General features: G+C 47.7%; 1 protein-coding gene across 1 annotated transcript in view; it reads left to right on the top strand.

Annotated features, from left to right (window-relative positions):
* Positions 1-8,552: 8,552 nt before the first annotated feature.
* LOC104576563 (CDK5 and ABL1 enzyme substrate 1) overlaps positions 8,553-16,941 on the top strand; it is a gene marked incomplete at its 3' end in the record, with an annotated part of 45,552 nt that continues 37,163 nt past the window's right edge. The window contains exon 1 of the mRNA XM_088521400.1: positions 8,553-9,043. Within this exon, the coding sequence (XP_088377526.1) occupies positions 8,553-9,043 (491 nt within the window). The remainder of the gene's footprint in view (positions 9,044-16,941) is intronic.

Raw genomic sequence — 16,941 nt, 5'->3', positions numbered from 1 at the left:
AGTTCTGCCTCCTTCATATCATTGATGTGCTGAACAATTAAAAATAAAGCAGATAGATACATTTGACCAGAACACTCAGAATACCTATTCAAGAAAGTAACCAGATATCTATAACATTCCTTTTATTCTCTGACTATTTTTTCAGATTAATTGCTTTTTCTCCTAGAACCCCTCCATATTTGAAAGATCTTTTAAGATATGGGGTTTTCTTCTCTAAACATCGCTCCCAAGGCAAGCAAATATTAAGGAGCCAAGATAATAGCCTTGCAAAATACAGCCCCCAGATCTTGTTTTTCAGAGTGGATACACATTTAAGTTGAATGTTAACATAAAGCCAAATTTTAATATGCTCCCTCATAATGAGTAGCCCCATTAAAACCTATTTGATTACTCCTGAAATGTAGTGCTCTACAAAAGGGGTAAGGATACAGCCTTTGGAAGTAACCAAGGAGGGTGCAAACAAGCTTTCTATGGAAAATCCATTAGTTGGTCATAATGACTGTTTTAATGTGTCTGACTGCATCTGGCCTCACTGGTAGAGTAGCACAGAACTAGTTCAAGTAGTTTCAAAAATTGAATTTAATCAGAATATTGCAGAGTATTTAATATTTGCAGAATACTCAAGCATTTAGTTTTGTTCTAAAGGCCAAGATTTCAGCCAGGATTCACCTGCTCTTGCTAGAGAAGCCTCTTGCTCTGAGGAAGCTGGTTCCCATAGGAACACAGTCATACTGGCATAATGGAGACAGCTAAAACGTTTCCAAAAACAGCCGACAGAATAATTCTGTTAAATTTTCCTTGTACTGCTTTCATTTGAGGGCATAAATTATCTCCTATGTATCTTGCTGGAATTATGTCCCCACAGGTATATATAAAAATATACATATATATATGTACACACACAACGGTGCGTTATATGTATATAGGTATATATGTGTATATATATGGTCAAAAACTCCTTAATCCCTTACAGAGTCTATTTAAATGTTTCCTTTTCTCCCGAGAGGCTGGCACAAAGAATGGCCACCTCCATAAACATGGCAGTAGACTAAACTACTACGAGAACTAAATGATTCATTTCAGCACTGGAAGAAGGAATTATCAGTCAAACTTACAACCAGAAAGACATGCAAATGGCCCAAATTATGTACAAAAACAGCATGTTAGGAGAGCTATTCTCTTCTGTTACATTAGCATTTCTTTGGCTCATTCAGTTTTATTTTCTGGCCTTTAACTAAGTTTTATTTTGCAATAAACCTTACAACGGATTTGGATTTAGTGGACCTTTTCCAGCATTTATTTCATCACAACTTAATGGATTTCGCCTTTTCTTGGGGCTGCAGGGGGCTTGAATTTTCACCTTTCAATTTGAATGCAGCCTGTCTTTTACTTTCTTCTGAACTTCATTTATTTAAATAACTTCACTCATCTCAGTAAGACCACTATTAAACCGAGGTACTACGCCATTTGAGTACAGACAGCAGAATGCTTTGGATCCATCCCATTGGGGAACCATTTCCATTTATTTCATTTCCATTACAGTCTGAACCAATTCAAAAAACATTTTTTTTTCCAAAATGTTCTGAGGGAAAGGCATCCAACTTAAAGCATTTTTTTAGCAGCTCTAATTTCTACCATCTTACTGAAATATGTGCATATGGCAGGGTGCTGGGTTTGTTTTGTTACTGCAAATTCCCTGGGCATTGTTGCCTTTCGGGGTGTCACTAGTAAAGGTGGGACAGACGTGCTACAAGCTGGCACCGGTCCACGGCGTTTGCCCCGACTCCAACGGGGGTTGAAGCCATTGCATCTCATGGGCAGGAGGATATTTTATTTCTGCTTTTTAGCTGTCCGATTTTGGTCAATCTGTAATGAGCTCTAGGCACTGACAAACTCCTGGAATTAAAAGGGCTGTCAAAGTTTTCCTGAAATTTTGGAACGTACCCAGTGCAGTGTTCATAAGCTATCGCATTACATACGGACAGAAAAATGCCATTGAGCTGAATGTGAAACCTCAATTCACTCCGCCAAAAGTTTTTCCATTTGCCTTCTTCATTCCCGTTGGAGTCACACTCCCTGAATTTAATATTTTCAAAAGGAGAAAAAAAATTCCTTTGAACTTTATTTTCTTGGATATTAAGCACTTCCAGTCAAGCTGAGCTCCGATGAGAGTCTCTGAAGTGAAACACTCCACCAGCGAGTCCCTCCGGGAACTTCAGATTCTATTTATTTAATGTTTTTGCTCTCATTGAAGACTGTGTCACAGAAGTAGTCAACAGCATTTTCAGTGTAACACAGCTCCTCAGTATGACTGTCCTGTGAACCGAGCATTTTCCTTCCCCAGACAGCCAACATACTTACAGACTTGCTCACATGAATGTTTCAGAAGTCTGCAGTATATTTTAAAATTAACCCGAGATTATTAAAAATTAACACACGCCATGACAGTGATGGATGTTCTTCCAGGCTTTTCTCTGAAATCTTAATATCCAAGCGTTTCTATACTTGATTCCAAATCATGTCAAAACGGTAAAGAATGGGATAAATTGCAGCTGCCAATTCATGAAGATCTTAAGAGCTGTTTTTAGAGATCTGTCCAATGGTCCAGTCCTACTGCAGCTGCGAGTTGCTCTTTTTTTTATGCCACTTGTTAAGGGGATCGCCAAGAAGACAGGGTACTTGCCCATTCCTCTTTTGAGTAAAACTAGTCTGTTTTGAACCTCACACTTACATCAATTTATTAAGATGCTACCAAAAGGAATCTGATTTAAGAGAGAGAAACTGCAGCAAGACAAGGACGGACATGTCAGAGGCAGGAGCTGTTTTCGGTACAAGTGTCCATAGTTTTTGTTTTCCAAGGGAGGGAGGAGCGACATGGCCCTGTTCCCATTTAATCACTCAAATTGGAGCCAGAAACTGCTCATTCCAGTTACAGCGCTGACATGGCCACCTTCCTTGTTCCGTCTCTTTATCCTGCAAGCTCACTGCATCATGAAACCACGTTTTTGCAGGACCTAGTGAAAAAGAGCTCCCATTTTAGTACGGGCCCGTAAAGGACCCACGAGTATCTATAATAAACAAACAAACCCCCGCCGATGACCCCCTCAGTCCACTGAGTTTAAAACTTGGAGAATCAAGCAGATGAGGAGGAGGAAGGAGGAGAAGGAGCTGGTGAGGTGGGAGAATTGAATGCGCAACCTTCCCACCTCCTCCCTGCTGAATTAAACCAGAGTTAAGGATGGCGGGAACATCCCTCCTGGTGCTCCTGTGCATCTGGGGACTGCACATATTCAGCCTGTTCAAAAAAATGCAGCTGGCCAAATTGCTCAATGGGAGTATCCAGCATCTCTGGCAGCTCCAGCTGCAGGTGCAAGTCTCTAGCTAGCACATGCAGGCTGTGATGCCAAGCCTTAAAACTGCACAGAGGTGGGTGGATTTGGACAGGGAGGACAACCCCACCTCCTCCTTCAGCCCCATCCCCAACACAGAAGCCGACTGCCTAAATTCTTGTTTTAGTGAGGGGGTGCTAGGATACTTCGTATGAAAGGTCACAAGAGCTTCTGATGGGGATAAATAAGCATGTTTGACTTGCTCTTGGATCCAGCATAAACATTTTGACCAAAGTTTGCCAAAAACTTCGGGCCTGAGGAGGATCTAGCATGGAATATGCTAGGGTTTTATGATGAAAAATGTTATGTAATCTTAGTAACAGGCTGTTGTTTTAGACACTTAAATTGACTTCCCTGGTTTCACTAAGAAGCAACCTCCTATCAAATCGGCCCTATTGTCCATACATATAGTAGGCCAGTACACTCTCCATATAGCCCATGATCCCATGAACCTTTCAAAACACAGTACAACATACACTCGTTGTTGTACACTACACTGGCTCCAACCATAATGCAAGCATAAACCTCTCCCAGGCTCCCATTGCCCTCTCCCATTCTTGCACACCCCACAGAGATGCCATGAGGGTCAATTAGCACCACTTAGTACTAAAGAAGCCCAATGGCCACAAGACAGGAAAAAAAAATCACTGCCACGGACAACGCTGCATCCAGTCGTGGCCACCCCACCCCGCTCCCACCCAAAGCAGACCTCAGCACCCCTAAGCCGATATAAGAATTTGTTCAAGGTAGCTCGGCTGACGTCTGAACACACCGTGCATGTATAAGGCAGCAATGCAAGGAGAAGTTTTTTCATGAAGAGGAAGCATGTCCCATATCCAAGGAACTCTGTTTTCCACACAAAGTGACGGGTATGTTGCAAGTTTTTATATTCCAGTGTCAAAGAAGGTCCTCCAAAACTAAAATGCTCAGATTCCTGAAAAGCTCTCAGTGGGAAGCAAGTACTTAGCATTTCTGAGAATCCAGTTCTTTTATATAAAATTTACAACAGACTTTAAGGTTAAGGCCTGGCACCAAAATCGGCCTTAATATCCAGATGCAGCATTAGTCTTTTGTGAAGAATGTGTAATGTTTTAAGCAGTTTCCATTCCTAACTATGGCTACGTACAGAAATGTGTTTAACTTCTTTGGGCTTTTTTTCTGCCAGACACTTCTTCTAAGTAGAACGATTATTAAATTCATATTCCAAGACTTTCTATAAGCTTACAACCACTTTCCTCTTTTGAAGTGCAATTCTGTTCTGCAAACAGAGTCCAGGAAGGAAAGGAGAAGCACTGTGAGATTGTACACGTGTTGTGTCTCCAAAGCCTCCCACCTTAGAAGCACTCTTGTGGGCTCCAGAAAATCTGCCTAACCTCTGGGGTCTGACAGTGACGGCCAGGAGCTGTCGTCAGTAATCACTGTGCCTGTTAGCAACCAGAGGAGCGCACGAGTGCTAGCTCTGGACTACGCTCTGCTTAGCATCATTGCCTGATTGACTCTACCAGTTAGAAAGCAATCCTGATGAAATTACAGAAAAGAATTGCATTCGCTTTATTTCTTCCGCTAGCTGCCTTGCTCCGACAAGGTCCAAGAAGTGCCGATGGCAGCAAGAAGGCTGGTTTTGGCATCAAGAAGCTTGTTTTTGACACCAACACGCACAGCCGCTACACTGGGTACGCTCGAGGACCAGCCTGTTGACTCATGTGGTGATTCAGGACAGGTTGTTCCTACAGCGTTAACTCCCAGTATAACTCAGATGTTGCTTCTAAATCACGGTAAACGTTTTAACTCGCCGCCCAAGCAGCTACTTTCCAGCGTGAGGTGGCGAGGCGCTCGGGAGGGCACCTCTGGCGCGGGCTGCTGCAGCCCTTTGGAGCTGCTCCTCGAGTCCTGCTGGCCACAGGCTCGAGGACAGCAGCTCTGCCCTCACACTGGTCACTCCAAACCATGATCCTACGAGGCGTCCAAGCCTGCTTAACCTTCCTGTGAAGACAGGTACACCGAGGCAGATGATCTCGATTCTCAGAAGAGACTTAAGCGCAGAAATTGCTGAGCTTTCAACTTCACCCGGACTCCCTCCACCCTCTTCAGTCTCCTCAAATCCAGCCTCTCCATCACCTGTGTTAACTGTCCCCCCAGTGCCACGTGTCGCCAAACACCCACGGTTGATTAGTGCCGTCTCTCCCAGCCCTTTGTGCGCCAGGCAGAAAAGCTGTCCTGCTCTACCACTCCTATTAGCACTTGTCATGCAGCCGCTTACATAAGCCCGTGACCTCTGAAATAAAAACATTTGCTTGCAGTTGGGTAGAGCTGGTTGGTTGGAAGGGGAATTGGAGAGCAAAATGATTTAAAAAACAGGCACAGAAGCAAATTTCCAGAATATGTCCTTTTGGTTTTCCTTTCAACTTTGCTATTTCCTCTAGTCAACCACCAGCTCCCCATCAAAGAAAAAGCTTCAAACAGCACAGTCATTTTGTTTAACATTTCCAAATAACCTCCAAGAAACAAGGCTACCATAGCTCATGCAATCATCTATAGCTTTACTAAGCACAGATCAAAAGGATGTAAGTAACAGGAAAAAAAAAATCAACTTAGTAGCCAGCTCTCCGATTCTGTACTTATTTAACCCTTTGCAAAGCAGTGTTAAGCATCTCAGGTTGCACACATTCATTTAAATTTGCTACTAAATGCATAAATAAAAAGCCCAAAGAACCTGGTATTCCTATCACGCCAATTCTCTTAGCACTGTGGTGTCTCACTGGTTATTAAAGATAGCTTCATTTTAATCTGAAAAGGTCACGCTTTTCTTGCTCTCTGTTGCTTTCTCAAGCGGATTTACTCTCGTGTGCAGTGGGAGGAGCGCTTATAACCCCCCTTCACAAGGGATTGGAAAAGGCAGTCCGGAAAGCTGTAACACCCCCAAAGCTAGCATTAACTGTGCATGTTAAAGTCACCTGGGGCGGGCTGAAAAGCATCCAGGGGGACAGCGCCTCCCCCCAGACCTGCTCTTTTCAGAAAAAGCTCCCGCCACAACCTGATGCAAACGCCTGGTAGAGGTTGTGGCTCCAGAACAAGCTCATGCTCACAGTGGTGCGATACATCCCATCACGAGGGCGGTTTTGTGAAAGACAGGTACATCTCTGCACTTAAAAATAAAAAAAAAGACTTCAAATTAGACTAACTCTCGAAGCCCCACTTTGAGTGAGGGGATCTTTCTCATGCCTATCTCCCAGAGGAGGCTGGACTTGGAAAAGAGGCCCCAGGACTCAGTTGCCATAGCAAGCGTTGGAGCTCTGGAGAAAAATACACACTGGAGCTGCTTCCTTCCAGAAACGAAAGAAGAGAAAGGAAAGCAGAAAAAGAAGAAAAAATCACACTGTGCATTCTGCTCACCTGTAATGTGGCAGACCCAAGTTTCGTGACCTGCTCACCACGTGGCAGCAACCTTGGGCCAGGGCTGATCTCGCAGGGAACACTCGAACCCTCAGGCCTCACGGGGCAGTGTCACTTCTCCATGGCCCAGCAGGCCAACTCCAAAGAGTCCCAAACTGGCTTCAAAGTGGAACCATCTTGAAAGGAGTGCTGAGCATCCCTGCTTATCTATGGTCATGGTGGTTCAGCACACTGTCCACAGCCAGCTGTGCAGCTGTTTGAAGGGCATGTTGCTACCGCTGGAGTATAGATTACTCCATACTGGAGTAATGAAGTATGGATCACTCCTAGCAGGTGGCAGGTGCCAATCTGACCCTTCTCTGGTGAGGTGACTCTAGCACTCAGCAACACCACCCAAAAGGATCCATCCCTGATGCACCAAGGCCAGCCATTAAGAGGGAATCAACTCTACTCTCAAGATAGCAGGTGCCAAGGGGAGTTCTGCTGCTAAAAACAAGCATTGACAAGGGTTTGCGATTGCAAAAGCAGCCCTTTCAAGCATAATTTCACCTTCACTTGCTCAGTACTTCCTGCCCAGCCGGCTGGTGTCTTCATTATGTAACGAGCTGTGTTACCTACCTCAGGGCTGCTGGGATCCCCCACCCAGGACTGGGCTCCTGAAGGTTGAGGGTTTGTAGCATCCAGTGGCAGCAAAGGCCAAACTTCCGCAAATAACCCCAGAACCCGACTCTGAAGTTACTGGATGCTTAAAAGCTCTGTTTTGTGAGGAAGGCAAAACCAGCTTCCTCCAACAGCAGGATTTGGTTTCCCTGTCCGACCACACAAGCTATTTTGCTTATCAGATGCGTGAGTACAACAGGAGTGTTTGATAGGGAAGCATAAACATTACAAATTTTGTAACAGCTTGGAAAAGCCGTTAGTCATCAGCAAGGCACAACCGTGCGATACAAAACCCCAAGCAGACAGCGGCAAATCCATCCGGGCCCTTGCCGTGCTCCGGGAGGGCATCACGCCGCTGCCTCTCCGCAGCCGCCGCTCCGCTGTCCGCGCGTGCACCCTTACGTAATGCGCGATGGAATTATCACCGCGGGACGAGCGCGGCGGGAAGGAGCCGGAATGCGGCGGGATGGGCTCGTGGCTGCAGGTGCACGGGGGCAGCCGCGTCCCCAGGGCAGCCCCGCGGAGGGGCTCGCAGCGAAGGGGGCAGCGCGGCGCGTAGGGAGGCTGCGAAACGTCACCGGGCGCGGGCTGGCTCCTCGTGCCACCCTGCGAGCCAGGGCGAGCGCTAGAGCCGCCGGGGAGAGCGCTGCGTCCCGCCCCCGCCGCCGGCAAGGCCCGGGCGGCCGGGGCCGCCCCGACGCCGCGGGGACGGGCAGCGGCGAGCGCGCCGCGCGGGGCCACGTGCCGCGCACCCCGGCCACAGACTCCACCTTCCCCGGCTCCCGCCCGCCCCCACGCATACAGGAAGGGAAAAAAAGGAGAGGAGGAGGAGGAGGGAACGGGGGGAAGGGAGGGGAGGAAAAAAAAAAAAAAAAAAAAAAAAGGTTGAAAGGAGGGAGCTCGGCGAGACCCACCCTCCTCCTCCCCGGGCTGCTGGCCGCGCTTTTGTTTTGCTGCCCGCTCGCGGTTTGCCACACGTGATTGCCGCGTTGCTGCCCGGCCGCGGCGCGGGCTCCCTATAAAGGCTCGTGGGGCGCGGGGCAGCGGCGGCCCCGCCGCCTCGACGGCGCCCATGCAGCCGCGGTGAGGGGCGCCCGCAGCGCGCCCGCAATGGCGGCGGCCGCCGCCAGCCCCGGCAGCCCCGTGGCCGCCGCCGTGGCCGGTGCCCTGTCCCCGCCCGAGCCCGGCCCCGGGAAGCCGCTGCCGCCGCCGCCGCCGCTGCGGGGGGACCCCCGGCGCAGACAGGCCGCGCTCTCCTTCCTCACCAGCATCTCCCTGGACGGGCGGCCGCCGCCGCCGGGCGCCGAGGCCCCCGCCGCCAGGCCCCGGCAGGCCCCGCCGCGGCTGGGCAGCCCCCCGGCGGCGCCCGACGAGGAGCCGCGCGAGGAGCAGGACGACGAGGAGGAGGAGGAGGAGGAAGACGCCTTCGCCGCCGTGCAGGTGCCGCCCGCCGCCTTCCTGGGCGCCGCGGCGGGCGGGAGCCGCGGCCGCCTCAACTCCTTCACGGCCGGGGTGCTGCCCGCGCCCTTCGGCCGCGCCAGCCCGCAGGGCCCCGGCGACAGCGCCCTGCCCGCGGCCGCCTTCGAGCTGCAGCGATCCCGGTAAGCGCCGCCCCGCGGGGCCGCGAGTGTCGGTGCCGCTGGGACCGCGCGCACGGAGCCGCCGCCTCCCGCCGCTGCTCGTGCCGGCGCTTGCCGGGGCTCCGTGTCGCCCTGTTTTCCCACGGGTCCCCGTTTCCCCGTGCAGCGACGTGAACCGCTGCGGGAGGCGCGCGCCCCGCCTGCGCAGCGCCGCGCGTGCCCGCGGCTCGTCCCCTGAGCCGCGGGTCCCCTCGCCTTCCCGCACGCGGCTTGTCCCCTGAGCCGCGGGTCTCCTCGCCTCCCCGCAGGCTCGCCCCGAGCCCGAGCCCGAGCCCGCCTCCTCCAAGAGCTGGGAATGTGCAATCCTGTAAAAATAAAAAACGCGCGTGCTGCAGGTGGATTCCTTGCCCCGGGGATACAGCGCAGTCTTGCTGCGCTTTCCCAACAGCGTTATCCAAAGGCTGGGGGGCGAGTGGGGAGGAGGAAAGGCTGAGGGGACCGGAGGAAGCGCCTGGGCTTTCCAAGCGCACCCGTCTCTCTGTTCCCACATTCCCGTTGGCCATGCTGCCTTCTCACTGCTCCCTTGCATGAGCAGGTAGGCTCCGAGTCACATGTTCTTGCAAGGTTTATAAGGGTAATTGAGCATGGATTGCTCTAGGAAAAATCCCTCCCCAAACTAACTGGCTGGGAGAAATTGGGAGTTCCTCCAAGCGAAAGTTGTCTTAGCTGCACGCCCTGCCATCCCCTTGCACCTGGCTGGTGTCCACGGCCTCTCCGAGCCCCTCTGATGCCGTGTGAGGGAGCCCAGCTCGCCTCTCGAAACGCCTGCTCGTGGTTTGTCACTCATCTGCTCCTGGTTCTGTGGCTCCCAAAACTTTCCTTACAGGACAACCCTGTCACTAATTGCGCTGTTGATGGAGAGCAAAACAGATCTGCTCGGGGTGGTGCAGGCAGCGGTACCCGCTTGGTGCACAGCAGGCTGGGCTCTCATTCTTCCTTCCTGGGCGAGTTTATCAATGAGTTTAGGAGCCCTGTGTTTAGTTTGGGGTTTCCTAAGGATCCTTCACATTTTTCCTAACTTGCAGGCTTTGATCCTGTGCTACCATATCATCCTCTTAAATCCATTCTGGAAGGGGTGCTGAGTTTTCACCTGTATCATTTTTTAAGTCGGTCTTCCTTCTCCCTGCCATTGCCACTGTTTGCATCTTTCTTAGCTTTTTATTTATTCATTTATTTATGTTAAATAAAACAAGAGCTTTTGTGAAGCTTAAGAAAGCCGGATGATTACCACCCTTGTTTGCAGCCCACACATCCAGCGTTGCACAGGTTCTCACTGCTGTGCAAATAGACTGGATTGACTGCAGAAGTCAATGGCAAGGGGAAATCACGGGACTAAGCCTTCCTGGGGTGCTGAGCGAAACAGTCTCTGGGGTAGCGCCCGGCTCCTGCTTTGTGCTTGTGAAGGAGAGATTTCAGGCATGCCCGTAGCTTTGCTGGCTGCCGTGACACTGCACATGTGCAGTCCTGGCAAGAGCTTAGCTCCTACTCAATAGATTTGCTTATAGTATAGAAAAATAACATATATATATATAAATATAAAAGTATATATGTGACGTCCCAAACGGGCAAGAGCGGATGGGGTGGGAGGGAATGGGGAGGCAGCTGCGGCACAGAGGTGGTGGTCTGGCGTGTGCACCTCATCTCATCAATGAAAAGGCATCAGGCAAACCCCACTTGCTAGGCTGGCTCTTTCCTGCACAAGATAAACCACGGGCAGGCACAGGGCTGGCACGAGCCCAGGCGCGGGCAGCGTGGCCGCCCTTCTGCTGCTCTCTTAATGGAGAGCAAGGAGCCAAGCGCCCTGCGCGCGGCTGCCCTTACCCGGGCACTGCTCACCTGCAGGAGGATGCAGAGAAGCAGAGAGGGAAATCACAGATTCTCCTTCTCAATTTTAAAAAATCGACCACCTGCGGTTGCTCCTCCCAGCCTCTCACTCTCCTTGCAGCAGGTTGGAAATGGAGTTTGATGTGTCCTTTGAAAGGCAAGTCCTCTGTGCTGAGACACGTAAGTTATGTTGTAACACGAAACCATTTTCTATTACAGTATCGTGCAGGACAGGCTGCGTTACACTGCTTTTTTTATTTAGCTTTTCAGAACCTATTGTGAATGTATAATCAGAGTTTCCTGCCTTTTTTTGTTTGTGTTAGCAGTTTGTATAATTGCATGCTAGTTTATATTTAACAAGGTTATCATTAATGTGGTTTGGGTTTGTGCTGTATGGGTATTCATGAGAAATAAACCATACAAAATAGTGCACAGAGCTTCTAGCTGTTTGAAGGGTGGAATGTAATTATACCTATTTGGGAAAAAAAAAAAAGGAAAAAAAAGCTTGCTCAGAAGTTGTTTTTCTGATATGAAGGGCACCAAGCCTCAAGCTGAAGATGTTCATTTTGGTTGTATGATGACTGGGTGACCAAGGACACTAAACTATTGGAAACCATGGTCAGATTCTGCTATGCTTTCCTTCATGCCAAATTGCACCACACTTAGATAGTTCTATCTAAATAACAAGGGCCTCCATGGCATAAAGCTATATCTGAACAAGTTTAGAATCATTAAAGAGTTGGGAGTTAGAAAGGTAGTGATCCCATATACTTGTTTATATATATATATATATATTTTTTTTTTTTTTTTTCTGACATAGTCTTCTGAGAAAATTATTGCTGCTTCCATGTGTGGAGTTTCCTCTTCTGTGTAAAATCTTTTCCAGTGGCTCAGGCTGTCCAAAGCAAGCACATGCTTTTTTTGGCTTTTGTTAAAGAAGTAAATTGACTGATGGCAGCACTGACTGAATTTGGAGTGTAGACATCACTTCCAGTTGTGTTTGCTCATGTCACTGTGTTGGGCTTAAGGGCGGATGGGAAGGAAAATTCCTGCTCGGAGCAGCTGATTTGAGGAAGGTGGTAGAAAGGAGTATATGCTGAGTAATTGCTGGTGGCAGTGGGAATGATCCCATTTAAAAGACCTTTCAAGTTATTATGGTTCCAGTACATTTATATGAAAAATTTATCGATCTACAAAACAAAGCCATTTCCTAAGTAATTTTAAAACTATTCTCTGATTACTAACACTTGTAAGGATTTAATTTGCTTTAATCCATTAGAGAGTCTTTGTGTTATTTGCCTCCCATCCCATTTGGTTTTGATAGTGGGGATGAGGGGGCAATGCCTCCTCATCAGCTTTCCATTCACCGCCACAGAGTTTTGGTGCGTGAGTATTCAAAACTGTTGTTGAGCATATGAAAGCATTTGGATGCTCGAAACACCTGGTGTTATTTGTTGTGCACAGGCAGAACCACGTTTTGGCCTAAGGATTCATCTTCTAGGGATGCAGAGAAGAGACACCCCTCCAAAAAAGGATGCTGCCCACCCTTGAGGGTCATCCCAGCATCAGGAGTTACTTGTGAGCTGCTGGAAATGCATGAGACCTTTTGTGTGTGATTGAGGGCTTGTTATTCACTGGACCTAAAGCTCTTCAGACAGCCAGAGTCTTGGAATTATGTGTACAAGAGTAGCGTGAAAGCAGCAATTTAATGGTCTGGGAAGTGAATGGAAAGCGCACATGCTGAACTAAGTCTTTCCATAGGTGTGTGACCCTGCCTACCGCTGATCACTGCTGCCCCTAAAGAGGAAGCTTTGGTGGCTCCTGTGAAAGCTAAATGGCCTCTCTGTACCACCCCAGAGAAGGGATTTTCAAGGATTAAGGCTTGAGCAGTTTGGGATGTTCATAGGATTAAGACTCTGCTAGCTAGGGTTGGACACCTTTGCGTCCCAAGGCCTATCTTTGGGTCGGATATAGCCAAGTTTCAGTGACCCAAGGTCCCACAGGCTGTGGGAGTCCTGGGCCTCATGGTTGCGTAGAGCAGCACCGTCGCTGACCAGCATTGGGCTTGGGTGCACTCCCTCCCTCCCTTGCAAAGCCAGAGTATACCATGCAGCTTGGTTACCTCACGTCTGCTTTGGGGTGGGATGATTTGGGCTCCGGGAACCTTTGGCTGGCAGGTTGTAGGCAGAAGAAAGACAAGGCAAGACACTATATCCTGAGGCCTGGTCTGCCTTTTTGAGCCGTGCACGTGCTGAACGTGGCAGCCCTATGTCCACACTGACTGACATCCACCACTGTTGCTCTCTGCCTTGCATTTTTTTTTTCTTGTTCAGGACATGAATTTGAGGCTCTTTTCCATTAAAGTGGTGGGGATGTAATCAGCTTTCGGTTTTTAGTTGAACCTGATCAGCAATCCACAGGTTCCTGAGGTGGAGTGCTGAGGTGCTGGCACAGACATGGACAGTACAGTCCTATCAGCCTGGCTTCCTTAATAAACACCGCTTAAGGAAAAGGAAACCCTCCAGAAGTTTGCTCTGGCAAATTCCGGGGCTTTGTTTTACTACTTACCAAGCACTGCTGTCAGATGAAAATGATAATCTTCTGACAAGAGGAAAAGAAAAACTTACACCTGTTGCTCCCTGTCAATATAGAAGATCTGAGACGGTGGAGTGTATAGAACTATTAGAGAATTAATTAGACATCTGCACAGACTGATGGACACCAAGATGAAGCCAGCTACATGGAAGCCCCAAAACTTGGCAGATTTCTGAAGCAGACTGCCCTGAAGGCGGATGGAGAAGATGACTCTGCCTCCCTGGGTACTTGGTAACTTCTGTGAGGAAACCTCATCGGTAACAAGTGTAGAGTTGTGTTTGTGCTGGATGCCTTTGCTGTCTGTTGATTAAAAGCTTTACGGCTCCAACACCAACTCTGGGAAGTCTGCAGCTCTACATGCACAGGTGCTTGGGCAGCATGCAATGTACACATTAGGTACCAGGAGTGCCCAGAAATAAGACATTTCAGCAGATTTGCTGCCTGCTACTTCCATTCCTTGTAGTAGATCCTTTCATCCTCCTCCTGCTAGCAGAGCTCCTGGACGGGTGGTCAGCTGGGCCCTTCTTGTCACGAGCTGTGCAGCTTTTCTGCCCCGTGGTATTTCTGCAAGTGTCTTGAGATGATGAAGACTGGCAGCAACCGTGTGAACAGTCAGCCCTCCAGACCATTGAAAAAACATAGTTTGGTGACAGATATGATATGTTAGACTGTAGTTTAGTGACAGCAGTTGGATAGAAAGCATGCTTTAATTGGTAATTGGGGATATAGCTTTAGCTTAAAACAGTTCAAAACAGACAAAACATGAATGAGAGTCCCAAGTATTCTCTCTAAATGAAAAAATAATCTCCAGTACTTCTATGTCTACCTTGTTTCAAAGAAATCAGTAGTAAATGGGCTATCTTGATGCCCTATCTAGTGGGAAGTTTGATGAGAAGGAAAGACAGGAAGCATGAAATCAGCAAAAGATCTGCATTTATTTTTCGCTTTATTTCAGTACTTGGTAGACTCACAGGCAAATTTTACACTGCATGTACACAAATACTTATTTTCAGAATTTAACCTGAAAATACAGAAGCATAGTTTTTGGTATTACAGCTTCCTCTCTATGTTGAGATTTCTCCAGACACTAGCCCATCCATGAGAAACAGGATTCTGTTTCAGCAGTGCAGGTAGCCACGGGACTCAGCCCTGGACGTATGCTGATACTTCCAGGGACAGAATCGGTCCTTTCTCACAAGCACTGCTGTACGCATAGAACTGCCGCCGATTACTGTGTGACTGCCACAGGACGCCAGGAGTAGCACTGCAGCAAGTGCCGTCGGGCACGGGGAGCTGGCGGCTGTAGCAATGCAACTAAGAGGAAAGAAAAAAAGGAAAAAAAGAGATCAGTTTGCCCTAAGAGTGTTGTTCCTAGAAAAATGCAAATTATATGTATTTGGCATATGGAAAGTGTGTGTCTGCCTGCCTGCAGTTTACAAATAACGTGGTGAGAAATTTGAGGAATGACCTTTGGTTTCCTCAGAGGGGCTTGGCAGGAGTTTTTTTTCTCGCAGTAGTGTGGTAAAGAATTCAGCAAATCAGTTAGCTAAAAGAAGAAAATTTCACTGCTAATTAAAGAAAACATGATGTGCTAGCAGAAGGAAGACTTTTAGGAATTGCTCTGGCACTTGTGTTAGGATTTGCTTTTCAGGCTGCAATATGCAGATTTAGAAGAGTATGTATTTAGGGAACTGTGAGGTTCATTTACAGTGGCTACCGTGTTAAATTTGTAGCAACTGCTTTCCTCTCATGAATGGTAAATGTATTTTCTGTTCTGATGGTGTGCTCCAGAACTGACATTGCTCTGAGCAGTTACATCTCCATTTTTGCCTGAGGAAGATTTTCTGTTTGTGGTGAATTGAGAAGCAAATGAGAAGTTAAACAGAAGCAAGTTACCTTTCTGCAAAACGTTTCTTTAAACAAAAGACAAGAACAACAAAACCCCCAACCTTTTCCCTCTTATGTATGAACGTAAAGGACAAGCACATGTTCTTAGCAATCTTCCACATTATTGCAGATCAGGCTAGCAATTTTGTGGAACTGAGATTTGTGGAAAAAATATGATTCATTCACCACAACATAAATGTGTTTCCCTTTGCTTGTTTTGGATGGCAAAAGAAGATATATCCTTTCTGACTCAGGGTCTTGCGGAGCCTGAATTATGCGTTTACATATATATATAATTACTCTGTTGAATCAGAGTCAATGTGTAAAGTTATGCTTGAAAACAAACTTTTGTCATACCAGAGATTTTATTATATAATATTAGTAGGATAAAAAATAGAAAGCTAGAGAGCTTTACTGATAGCAAATGTTCAAACAAAGTTGATGATTGCATTTTTGGTGCTCGTGCAGATCTTTAGAACGGCACTTCTTGGAGAATATAAGTTTTCCAATCTACACACCATCAGGAAAATTGTACCTATCAAATCATGAAGTCATTCAAAGGAAACATACATCTGCATAGAAAGAAGGTTTTCCTAACTTTTCTGTAGCAGCAACCTGTAAGGAGATTTATACCCACTTCTTTCTGCAACATACCATTCAGGCAGAGCTGAGATCCGTGGAGTACGCGGGGCTAGGACTTCTTTTCCAGCAGGCTTTTCCATGGTGTTAGTTATGCCGCTTGGCCACATGCCTGCCCCTGCCGCGCGTGACGTCCCTCGGTGTCCCCAGCATTGAGCTCGTGCCTTGTTTGCAACCTGCTGGTGCATCTTGGCCGCTGACGGGGCTAGGACCTTCCTTGTCTTTTCCTCCTGCAACAAGGAGAGGCTGGGGAACGGCCTTTCTCCATCCTCTTCCCTCCTTTGGGCACCACCGCGTTCTCTTTTCCGAACAGACACGGAGCCACTGGATGTGCAGAGCTGGGCAGTTACAAGCAAATGTCACAGTTCTCTGAATTTCTCCAAGTGAATGATGCACTTTCTTAATTAAGCGCAGTTTTTCAGATAATCTGAAGTGGAAGGAGGGGGGGAACAGCTTTCAGAAGGCACAGAGCAAAGTGCAGTTTAATTGGCTGGGTAGGTACGTCTCGAGCAGGTGCTGTGTTATGCAAAAAGGCGTAGAAGTCGCAGCCTGCTATTAATAGTCCTGCAAGAATGCTCTTCAAAATACAAAGGTGTAATTGTGCTTTCTAAATGGTACTTCACGTAACCTCTTGTCTTCAATTCTTTATACATCTTAGGCCTATCCTTATTTTTTTACATCTATTTTCTTAAATAAATCAAAATTGTCCTTGATATTTAGTGGGATCAGTTACCATTTATGGAATGCTATCTTTTGGCCATAACTTAATAGAAGAGAAACCACAGCTAGGACTTCACTGCTGAAAAAGATAAAATTATTTATAAAAGAGCTGAAAGTGCTACTGTTAAGTACCTCCATAGCGACCCTTCTCTGAGATCTGCAAAATCCGTATTTTTCCTTGTGCGTGATTTGCC

This window comes from Tinamus guttatus, unplaced genomic scaffold (genome assembly GCF_059628265.1).
Source record: "Tinamus guttatus ecotype Peru unplaced genomic scaffold, ASM5962826v1 Tinamus_guttatus_pri_ptg000122l, whole genome shotgun sequence".
NCBI classification, from domain to species: domain Eukaryota; kingdom Metazoa; phylum Chordata; class Aves; order Tinamiformes; family Tinamidae; genus Tinamus; species Tinamus guttatus.
The sequence above is the reverse complement of the archived record's forward strand: the minus strand, read 5'-3'. Positions and strand labels throughout refer to the sequence as shown.